General features: G+C 41.4%; 1 protein-coding gene across 8 annotated transcripts in view; it reads right to left on the reverse strand.

The window, feature by feature from the left end:
* Window positions 1-594: 594 nt before the first annotated feature.
* Window positions 595-12,411, reverse strand: part of fli1 (Fli-1 proto-oncogene, ETS transcription factor) — a 32,072-nt gene continuing 20,255 nt past the window's right edge. For all 8 annotated transcript variants that reach the window (XM_018698911.2, XM_018698913.2, XM_018698916.2 and 5 more), the window contains 4 exons: window positions 6,703-6,762; window positions 4,761-4,820; window positions 4,102-4,149; window positions 595-3,960 (listed from right to left, as the gene is read on the reverse strand). In XM_018698911.2, coding sequence (XP_018554427.1) covers window positions 3,431-3,960; window positions 4,102-4,149; window positions 4,761-4,820; window positions 6,703-6,762 — 698 coding nt within the window. In that variant the 3' untranslated portion in view covers window positions 595-3,430. The remainder of the gene's footprint in view (window positions 3,961-4,101; window positions 4,150-4,760; window positions 4,821-6,702; window positions 6,763-12,411) is intronic.

Consider the following 12,411-nt stretch of genomic DNA (forward strand, 5'->3'; position numbering starts at 1 on the left):
CACACCTGCTTCCCATCAACTCATCAACTCCTCACTCAGGTGCCTAGTTCTCAAGTGCTTATTGTTACAAGCTATCTCTCGTGTTTTTTTTTTCTCGTGTTTTTCTCGTTCTTTTGCAAACCATTGTCTCCTGTGCTTCCTTTGTGCAATAAATCTATTTTAACTGTCAACCAAAGTCTGTGTCTGTGTTTGGGTCCAGCTAAAAACAAACCATAACAGTTTTGTTAGAATGAATGTGCGCTTTGTTTGCTTTTTGATGCCGATACAAGCAAGGCATGAGGAGGGACACAAAGCAGGTTTCTAACCCCTCTAACCCAATACCAGTGTAAAATCTTCCAGCTAAACACATAACAAGTGTTATGCACTGTAGTATATGACAAACAAATGTAACACATTACTGCCAAATGCTGGCACAAATACAGTTTGAAAATGTATAATTAGTTTCCAGAAATGTCAAACTAGAGGCAAAATAATTTTGAAGACAACTGAGACTATGAGCATATTGTGCAAAATGTGCAGGTCACTATCAAGATTCTTGTTTTCATTTGTCCCTGATACTCTGGTGAAGCCACAGGCAGGCATTGGAAATTAACATGAGAGGTAAAAACATTTATTTTGTCACATTTTCCTATACAAAAGGCCTTTTCCAAAAGGTATTCATACATTTCAGGAATGACAATAATAATAATAATACATTGGTTAATTGTAAAATTATACACACACACATATATATATACTATATATATATATTTGATATCCAAAATACATTGCATATATGAAGTAGCACAGATCCCTTTTCATTGATAATGCTTGTGAAACATGGAAGTTAAGGGTACATTACAATAATTTCTTTATGTTACAAATTACATGTTCCCTTTTTTATTTGTTCTTTTAAAGCTATAAATTTTCAGGAGAAGCTGTTTGTGGATATTAATACTGTTGGTATTATTTTGCATAAAATACCTGAAATTCTTTAATGCACAGGAAAAGCTACCAACCCCAGGGCTATCTGGCATAAAAAAAGTGATTTGAAATGGAAACAAACCATCTTAATCACATGTTGCATATAGAGTAAAGGAGTCCCTGGCTATTGGATTATGATTTAAGCAGGCATTTGTGGTTTTAAGAATACAAGAAAATATCTTGTCCACTTAAAGGCATTTAGGATGTTACCACTGGATTTCGGAAACAATAACAATAACAAGAAAACAAAAACTGTTAAAATGTATTGCCCAAATGTACAGATATAAAAACGCTTAAATGCTGAACAAACTACTTAGCAGAAATGGACTTAAAAGGTTTGCATTTTTGACCGAGGTCAACTCGTATTAATTCTCTTGACTTTTTTATACTGTGTCACATATGAAAATAACTCTGCATAATTTATACAGTAAGTTGCTTTAATGCCTAGTTGACTGATGCTTATAAAATAATAAAAAATAGGTCTGACAAACGCACAGCGTTTGCGAATCTGAGGATTTCTTTGTTTCATCTCGTCATACTTTATTGGTTTTTTCTCAGATAAACTACTTAGTCCCAAGTAATTTATTTTCAAGTGTCCATTTTCAGTTACTCTAAAGGAATACGTTTGCTATTAACAGCTTTGAACACCTGAAGATGGATATGTTTTGACATGATACTGTTACATGATGATGATTACATCCTGACTTGAGATTCATGTGCATTTTGCTGGGCTCTAGATCAGTGAGAAACTAACATTCAAACACACATGCTGCTCTCAAACTAGGATCCAGCCCCATTAAAAAAAAAAAAAAAATGCAACTTGACTGTCGACTAACATGACTTACTGCTAAGCCACTTCTCTGTGCTGACCTATATGGTCCTGACTGGCCTACATAGAGGAAGGAGACACTAGGGCAGCTGTCGGAGTGCACTTCAAAATCAAAAATTGTCAGATTTCTGGTCAGACATAGAAATAATATGCATATCCTACTATCCTCATTTTTAAGATGTAATGCTGTTTTATCCTTAATATATAGAAAATATATGGTATATAACAGCAGTTAAGTTGTGGCACTAACACACAGATGGTTAAGTTTTTGGGTCTCATTATGGCACATAGTAAACCATCTCCGTAAAAGTAGAGGCACTCATGGCACTCTAAGGTCCTTTGGATAAAAACAAACAAACAAAAACATCTACTTATCAACATATAACCTCAAGCTTTTTCATGTAGATAACACCTACATAATCGCATCTGCAAAAAGGCAGTCTCATGTTTTAGATTTAGACAGGTGCAGGTGGTCATGGTCTTGTGTGAAGTGTGAAGGAATTCATTTCTCCATTAAATGTTTTTACAAAATGAAAACATCTGACAAATTTTGATTTTGCTGCAGGGTATCCCTTTTACGCGTGTTCACAAACCAGAAGACATTCACATTAATACTGACATGGTCGAGCAACAAAACATCTGGAAATGGCATGGCCGAAAGGCAACAACATGGCAAACATTTAATAGCCTAGTGTGTGGCCCCCTGAAAACATCCTGACCTGGGTTGAATTATTGTTGCAAATTACTTCAATTACATCTTGACTCGGCTTTCCCAGCACAAACGAGTCAACTGTACACATCACCCCATCTTGAACTCCACACACGACACACAGAGAGCATTTTAAGTAACTGAGTTGACCCAGGTCAGCAAAACATACAGCGCTTCCTTCTCTGGCATTTAACTCTTCTCTAGCCTTCCAGTTTGGAGGATAAATTAAATTGTGAATGGCATATTCCAGTTGCCAAATTTCATTCAGTGCTGAGAAAAGTCCATCTCTTTGAGAGCCCCTCCTTATCCAGCGAATTCCAGAAGACTCTCTACACACACATAAAAAGATGCAGATGGACAGACAAGCAGATGGAGACAGTGGAAACAGAAGGGTAAATGCGGTGGGAATAAGAAACCCCGGCAAGGCTGTAGACTAGCGGAAAAAGGTAGATGCTTCAAAGCATAATGTACATAATGTACTGAGGAGGATGTAGATTGAGACCCATAAATAATAGGCCCATGTCTGGTACTGTAGCAGGGTGGGGAGGCAGACAGACTCGGCTTCTTTCAGCTGTCCTCAGGCTTTGGTTTGGGAAGGACACCTGTAGGTGCAGCTTTCAGGAGGATGGGTAACAGAAAGGCACAGAAAACTCAGATGCACGTCCAAAAAACATAAACAAACAGTTGCTAGTCTTGTAAAATTAAGTAGTATTCCATTTTGGAGCATAGCATCCAGTTGTTTATAAATTCTTACATATAAAAAACTCCTTCAATTTAATCATCCTTCATTTAGGAGCAAAATTTCTTCAGAGGACAAATGCCTCTATCAATTCAGTCTTCATTGGTTTGGCGTCACTGGGAGTGCAGGTCAGCAATTGTGGACTTCGTTGTGGGGAGGGGGGGGGTGTGGATGGACAGAAAGGGATGTTTTAATAGTAACTGCCCAGATGGGAAGGCACATGGGTGTTTGGGTGGCGGGGAACATTTGGGTTGGGGTAGATGCCTGCAGTGGGCGAGCTCCAGTACGGAGCAGTGGGTCCAAAGAAGTTGGAGGAGGTGACGGGCATGGATGGAGGGTGTGGGGATACAAAGTTGACCTTCTGCTGGTGGGCATGGTAGGAAGGCACATAGGCTAGGTCCGAGGGGTACTTATACATGGAAGACTCGGTAGGGTGCGGCTGCAGTGCCTGAGCAATGCCATGGAAGTCGAACTTGTAGGCGTAGCGCTTGCCATGCACCTTGGTCATGATATTTTTGTCATAGTAGTAGCGCAGTGCACGGCTCAGCTTGTCGTAGTTCATGTTGGGCTTGCTCTTACGCTCGCCCCAGCGCCGCGCCACCTCGTCGGGGTCTGTCATCTTGAACTCACCATTGGTGCCCTCCCAGGTGATGCAGCCGGCGTTGGAGCTGTCAGACAAAAGCTCCAGGAGGAACTGCCACAGTTGGATCTGACCTGAACCTGATGGTGGACACAGAGGCAAACACTGGTCAGAGAGAGATGTCGCCTTATCCAGCAAAGAACACAAACATATGCATTATTCACTGTCTACAGCTTGGTGTCTCATTATCTGCCCAGTGTGGTATGCAACAAGAATCCTACCTGGGTTGGCTAGGCGACTACTGGTGGGACCCAGGATCTGGTAAGGATCTGTGGACAAAAGGAGAGCTTTGTTGGTCTACACACTGACTACTGTGATGATATAACAGCATGTGGCCTGTACTAATTGGTGTGCAAGACTGAAGACCCAGTAAACATGTTGCTGGACAAAAGCTGATGGTATGCCTTAATGATAAAAAAAATCCTCCTCTTCACTTTTGTTTGTAATATAACAATTAAGATTGAATAAATAAAACTACTGACAAAATGAGAGAGTTATGTGGTCAAGTCTTGTGTTCCTGTGTTTGAATCATTGTTCTCTGCACACACTCTAAATAATGAAGTGACCAGGAAAACCAATTACACATGCTAATAGATGTGCAGCTAAGAGGTAAGGGGGAAAAAAATCCCTAAAAAATTCAAAACACTCAATGCTTCATGGTAGACTGCATTATTAAAGTGCTGATGCACTTATAAACAATAGTTTTGCACTTTTCTGTGATGATTTAATCATGATGATCTGTTTTAGAAAAGAATGGAGCAAATATAAGAATAGAACACTTTGTTATGAAAATTGGCACAAAGGGAATCTAATAGTGCTGCTAACAAATTATCTTTAAGCCTGTGCTCATGATAAAGACAGACACAGTTAAAGCTGTTACCTGGCTGAGCTCTAGGCTGCTCAGTGGACTTGGTCACATTTTGGGTAACCACTGGTGAGCCTATAAACAGAGAGAGAGAGAGAGAGAGAGAGAGAGAGAATATTAGGGAAGGAGAGAGAGACACATAAAAAGGGTCAGAGAAAACATCAGTAGGGTGGCTACGGATAACCAAGCTATACATCTTGAAGGCAAGTCAGCAGAGATCCAAAGTAAATAAAGCAGTAACTGGTGGCTGGACTGACTTCTTTTGACTGTCTGTTCATGTTCTGACAACAGAGGCTGTAATCTTTAGGAGTCTGTCCCACATGTCTAGACTCTGTGGATGTTGGAATTTCATTTAATGTGATGCATACTTAAATTGTAATTAAATTGTAATTTGCAAACAATGAGACAACATGCCAAATGATAAAGTTTACCACATCAGGTGAAATCACACTCTCTCTCAGCAGGTTACAGCCACCCACACTTACTGTACCACTGCAGTCCAGTCAAAAATACACAATGGTCTTTAATGGTTTTAAGTCCTCTCTGAGTGATTCTGTCCATTAGAGCTCTTGAGGTTAACGCCACGCAATCCCGGCATGCAACAGTCATAATCAAAACACCGCCATATTGGAAAGAGAGTAATTCACTTCCTTGTATGGAAAAAGGAGCGATGACATTAAAACGCCAGTGGGAGGCAGCAATGCACTAAACCGCGCCTAGTCTGCCGGAAAACAACAAGAAAAAGACAGGTAGGAAAGCGCGCTGTTCAACTAGTGCCCAACTTACTGCCTAGCATATGTGTGCTAGCACCTAACTTGTCTCTTTGCCTGCTATAATTATAAAAAGTGAACATGGTGGACAGCTGTTGTGCCCTGGTATGTCGGAATAGTCGGGGAGAAGCAAAGGGGAGAGCAAAGACGACAGAAATGGATTACTGCCATAAAACGTCCTAGAAGTGAGCAGAAGAAAACGGAGCGGACACACAGGCAACGGATTCCGCTTATGAAGCGATATCAGGTACAGAACCCAACACTTCCTAACTTTAATAACTTGTTTATTTTACGCACCTTTATTACCATTTCTGACAGTTCTACACTCATAAAAGGCATTTTAGACCTATGCGTTGTGGCGTGGATTCTGCGGGGCTCCCTTATTGGACGAGGGAAAATTGATCCGGTAATTGTAGATGATGCTGCAGGTGTGTAGTATTGTCCGCTCCGACTGTCTGAGAACTCGTGAAAAGCGCACCGGAGGTATTGTAACGGTCGACAATGTTTAATCCATTAAGTTTTGCAGTAAATCGTTCGATTTCCGCAGATTCTCTACTCTACTACTACTCTAGCTGGCTTTTCATTTTTGCTCAGGCTTTTCTTGCTAACATAGTGGTGTAAACACGCCGAGTCACGTGACGCCCGGAGCTCTGTTGCCAGATTGAGCATGCCCGCATTCTATCTTCTTAAATACTTTTCTATATGGCAGCTCTCCCATATTTTTTATGTATTTCTTTGTTTAGTAGTTTATATGATGAGTTATGTGATTGGTGATCTATATTAGACCTAGTCTTTGAGCTGCTGACCTGTTGTTTCAAGTTGTTTTTGCCGTCCTCACATTGGCATCCTCTATCCCTCACGTGGGAGTATCAGTGTTGTCCAGCTCCGCCCTGATTGGTCCAGCCTGAGAGTGGATTCACTCTCAATCATACAGATCACAATCACCCGAGTAATGAATTTGTTTGTGTCTATATATTACTCGCTCGGCTTTTTGATGAAGATTTGACAGTGCCTGATGAAGCTCTCTAGTAGATCGAAATGTTGTTTAATTAAAATTGGCGGGAGCTGTTAGTGCACTGTGTGGATCTTTTTGACTGATTTTTGCCTTTTAGTTTGATTTTTTTTTTATCCAGCACATATGAAAGTTCTTTTTAGATAGGTGTCTTCTACACCTTGTTTGTCCTCACCTTTGCCGCTGTGCATGTTGTTTGACCATCCTGTCCGCCGTACAGCATCATATGAAGGGTCTGAGGGAGACAGACACGTTTAGTCATGTTAAGTATATTTTAAAAATGTTTCCCAGTTGCTTTTTTTTTCTGTAGGAGGGTATGAAATATGCACAACTGATAAAAGATCAGTAGGTGTACTTTGGCAGTTGTTTGACCAAATTCCTGCACATTAAATCATGTCACAATCTCAAAATTTCCCTGTGTGTACGTGACTATTGTAAGTGTCTCATCTCACTGCGTGTAAGCCAATCTCAGGAAATGCAACTGTCGTAGAAAAAAGCAGGGAGACTAGAGCCAAATGGCATCAATAAATCTATCAAAACATGGTTCAAGATGCTCTTCACAGGATATCTGGACATGGTAATGTGGTTTCGTTTGGCACGTTGTGGTGGTTAAAATGTAGATGGCCCAATCTTTGACAGAGAGTACAGTTGGTTGAGCAGCTTGCAACACTCTAACCACAAATAAAGGGCCTGATGCAAATTAACGTACAACAGAGACACGCACTCACACAGACAATACACGGACATAATATTCACCCTCATCCCATCTCCCCACACAAGCTAATTTTATGAAACCTTGACAAGCAGCCAAACTGGCCCAGTTTGCATGAGTTCTACCTGCTGTGTGTCTGCGGTTCAAACCTGTGAAGCTGACAGAGTGTGAGGGTGGACAGCTTCCAGTAACAATCAATCACCCTGACAAAAGCAGATAAAACAGAGGATGTATCGTTCTCTTGGCAATGTCTCAAAAACACCCTGGTATACTCACAGTGCACCTGGTCTGCACCCTTGATGATCTGTGTTATTGCAGGCTTGAATAGTTCAAACAGTTGGCAGGATACAGGGAAATATAATGCATATTGTAGCCAGATATGTGTTGTGTGCAACTTCCTACTTACACTGTTATCATGTGTAAATCTTTTTGTCAGCAGCGTCTCACAACAGATAGTGTGATGGTGATGACAGAAGTTGTTTCTGAGATCAGAAAGCTGTTAGAGGGTTACGAGGCAATCCCATTTCCCATCAGTGTGGGGTGAATTTTTGAGAAGGGGGCTTGCTGACAATCAGATTTGGTAGTCTGAATCCATGGATTTGAATGAGCAGGAGGACACCAGATAGTTGAGTGCATGTGCTGATGCCAAACTATAAATGCATTCTTGCCGTGTCTTTATGTGAGTAGGTGTTTGGTTCGAGACATGAATATTTATTTTCAAACCATTCTCATCATTCTGTGTTTTATCACAATAATATAATTCCCCATATTTATCTAAACTTTATACAATTTTCTCATGTTTACATGGAAACATCCATTGATTTCATACTGTATATAAGACACATTTATACACATTTTTTTGTAAGTGTGGCAAGCCTTTCATTATTAGCATGTCTAAAATGAATGAAGATGGTCATCTTCACAGCAACAGTACATTTGAGGTTTGTGTGCCTAATCAACCCATATGAGTTCATACAGCCAAACCAGAGAAACATCCAGTGATATCCAATTTATCATCAGCAGGTACTGCATGGCCTGCCAGTACCTGCTGATGATACTGTACAATACTGCCCTCCTGTGGATCAGAATATATTGGCATCTTGGTTTCCTTAAAATAAACAACAAATAATAAACTGCTTTTAATCAGATTCCTCATTTCTCCTTTCAGCATAATTGAACTTGAGATTCTAATCTCACCACAATCATGAAAACAAAGTTTGCCTGGTAACCTACCACACAAGAGTTTTGTTGTTACACTCATTTCATAATCCACCATTGAAAATGTAAAAACACTTCAAAACCAATTATGTGTCTTGGTGCTACTTTCAAAGGATGTTTTGTTGCCTTGTTTTCCCTTTCTTTACTAGTAGAATATCCTCAAATGGGAAAAGCTCCTGCTGTTCAGGGACCTCTTGATCTCCTCACTAATTTCTAACTTCTCAACTTTTAACCCCTGATACTTCAGCAAAGGCCCTGTGCCTGTCTGCAGACGACAAGAGGGGCTCTGGTCTCTGTGACCGGGAACAGGGATTTTTAAAAGTGATGGCGCAAAACCATATGAATAAAGTAAAATGAAAGATTTGAACTCGCGACAAAGCATAAAAAAAGAATAATTTACAATATGATCAAACGAATGAAAGAAAGTCGAGTGTAGTAGAGAGAAAGACAAAAAAGAAGGAGAGGAGAGACAAATAACAAGTGGGCTGCCGTGGCTCAGCGGGGCTGTCAGGTTCAATCTGGTGTGGGCCGGCAGGATAGCCAAGGAGCAGTGACTGGGGGAGAGTCCTGGGAGACTTGCGTTTCCTGCCTGCCTTGCCTGCAGACAACCTCTCTTTGTTTTACTGGCCCTTTTTTCCCCTCTCCTCACCGCCAGCCCCCCCCCCCCCGGCCCTCCATCGACTCTCCACCACACTGAAAAAAAAAAAAAAAACACAACGGGGCTACCTCCATCTATGTGCAGAGAGGGGGTTACAAACAGGAGAGGGGTTGGTGGGGGGAAAAACAGAGACGAATGAGGGAGAGATGAGAGGGAATGTGAAGGAGAGAGAAGCAGACAGATGAAGATGGAGACAGTGAGTAAGTGCATGAAATAGAAAGAGAAGAAGAAACTTCAGGGAGGGAGGAAAAAAATAATAAAAAAAAAAATAGTCAGACGAAACACAACTTTGGAATTTGAAAAGAAAACAATGGCAGCAAACCCAGCTACTGTCTGGTATGGGCTGGAGGAGATGCCCAGTAATGTGGGCTCATCCACATCTTTTAGATACCCTTGGTGTAGCTGTTGGCAGCAGATTACATTGAACCTCCAAAACAATTTTCCCTTTACCAACACGCAAGCGAGAATAGAGACCGAGTGTGCCAAAAAAAATCTCAAAACACACTGCATAGTTCAAGGTTTTCACCATTTGAATCACTCTGTTTGGGGGGTTAATTGGACTGACAGAAAAGTGGCAAAGTGGAAGTGAAAGTGCAGAAGAAGGAAGAAACAGCAGATGTAAAACGTACAAAGCCCAAGTGGTCGGGGGTACGCGGTGCAAGCCAGCCACACAAACACAGGCATAGACCCGAATGCGCACACACACAGAGCCGCCTCATCCCCAACCCCCCCTCCACTCCTCTCCCCTCCCGCCTTCATTTTTCCAGGCCTCGCTCTGACTGCGACTTGAGCCAGTTTCCACTCTGGTCTGGGGTGTGGTGCACGCTCCTGGGAGACTTCGACTGCAGGACCAGTTAGTCAAAACAAGGCCTGAGCGCTAGACAGAGAGGGAGAGTGAGAGAGAGGCAGAGACAGAGAGTAAAGGACAAAGACAGAGGGGAGACAGAGTGGGAGAGAAAGATAGAGCAACTGCGCATAGAAGGTCAGATAGACGCAGAAAGAAAGGCGAGGAGAGGAGAGAGTCAAGTCTCTGTTTTTAACTCAGAGTCTGAGCCAAGGAGAGAGACCCAGACAGGATAAACTTTTTTAATACCCGTAATACAGGTGCTTTAAAAGCCATCTGCGTGAGAAAGGAGCCATAAGAGGAAGAGAATGATGGCAAAGTACAGGAGTTAGACACAGTGAGGAGACAGTGGGTGCACCAGAATAGAGAGGCACCGACTGAAAAGAAAACACTTCAGGGGGACAGCAAAACTGCTGCACAAACAAACAGAAACACATAAAAGGGCAAAAGTTATGTGCAACTTTGTTAGCCAACCTTTACCAGTGTTTTCATTTCAAAGACAAAATTTCATCTTTCATTTATTTATTTTTTTTCTTTACTTGCGAAAAGCAAAGGGGAGCAATCCAAAGTCACAGATGTACAACAGCTTGGGCACATAATGGTGTACTTCAAGTTGTATTGCCACTTTGACTTGGCAGCAAAGTAAATGCATTCAAAGAGATGAATCATCATCTTCCTTCATTCACTGAGAAGCTGTGGAGAATATGAGTGTCCTCACTACAAATTATAAAATTCCAAAATTTTATAGCAGCGACACAAACAGAAGCTAAAAATGGAAATAGGTGCAAAGACTCAGCACAGGTACACAAAGCTAGAAAAGCAACCAGAGGCGTCCATGTATAAATGTACAGATGTACAACATACAGATAGCACCCTACACACACACACTATAAAGTAATGTAAATGCATACTGTAATACAGGCTGTACCAAGACATACAGGAACTCACCCACACACACATGCCAATCCACAGGAAAACAGTAGACACAGACTTTAGATACACACAGAGAGCCACACACACAGATGCACGCACACACACCCTTTCATAGCTGCTGCATTCCGTGTTTTATATGCTCTCTTTTATTCATAACATTGCATTTTACACCACAGAGTCTGGAGCAGATTAAGGGTTGTCTCCTGCTGTACGCTCATGCTTACTCTACCCCAAAGAGCCTGTATGGTATTTGACTGTTCTCAAGAAGCAATACGAACTTGGACATCTGGTAATGCTGATCTGTGAAAATGTTAATAAAGGCTTCTCCTGAAGCAACACTTCTTTTATTGTTGAGTTACAAGTTCCAAGGTCCAGTTTTATTTTTTTTTTCCACTTACTTTTTCACTTAATTTTGCATGAAAGAAACACTTTGGAATATTTAAGAGTGAATAGAAATATTTGAAAACTCAGTGATTGATGTAAACATAGTTGTATTTCATAATTCATGAAAATCCATCCTGTTGGAGACAAAAGCTTTTCTCAGCTAGAAGTCATACACAGGCTCAGATCACAAGATACAACTAGAGGCACAGCCAGTGCTACAGGAGCCCATAATAGAAGTCACCTCTTGTGAAAGGGAAATGCTGTTGAAGGGAGTGACGCTCTATTCCTGCCAGTCCAAATACCTGGTGCTGAGAACCAGGAAGACCGGGGTCGGGGGGTGACTGAGCAGAATCTTATCTGGCCTGCCCATTAGTCTATTGGTATTAAAGCCGGGCGTGAACAAGTACACGGCCTGCTAACGCTCACCACTGGGGCAGATAGAGAGAGGCAGAGGGCATTCTCGGACACTTATCAGACCTAGTGTTTCCTCTCCTCCTGCCTTGATAGGGCCCCTCATCCTGTGAGCAAGGCTATCATTGTTATTGCAGTCCTTTCTCCCGTCTCTGGTGGTGACACCATATAGCCGATGTAAAGGATGTGTAGCTTTTTTTTTTACAGATAGGCAGTGCAGCCTTTCCCTAGTTCATGTTGTGTCAGCACAAAGTAATGTTTGTGGAGTGAGAAGGTATCCAGAGGAAAGAGACACTCATCCTGAGTTGGTTTGGGCATTGTTCTTAGAAGCTCAGCTAGGCTTTTGCAAGACAACAGGTCAAATTTGATTGCTGCATGTGCCTTTTAAGACAGATTAAGATAAGATAATGAGAGAGAGATATCAACACCTTGAAATAGACTGAATAAGGGGAACAAGAAATTACAGTTAGATTATTGTAAGATTAATGTAAAGTTGATTTGTGTTGTGAAGTGAAAATAACCTCAACTAACAATAGAATTCTTTTGTTGAAAAACAGAATAAGTGGTACATGAAACTGTATAATAAGATGAATATTTTTGCAGGCTCATAGCCAGCATTCACTGTGCCACTGAATCGCAGTAATATCGCAGTAATGACAGTAATCTCATAAAAAGGCATAACTTTTAGAGATGGACTTTGAAGTGCAAAGTGACAAGAAGTGGC

The sequence above is a fragment of the Lates calcarifer genome, linkage group LG21 (assembly GCF_001640805.2).
Source record: "Lates calcarifer isolate ASB-BC8 linkage group LG21, TLL_Latcal_v3, whole genome shotgun sequence".
Lineage (NCBI taxonomy): Eukaryota > Metazoa > Chordata > Actinopteri > Centropomidae > Lates > Lates calcarifer.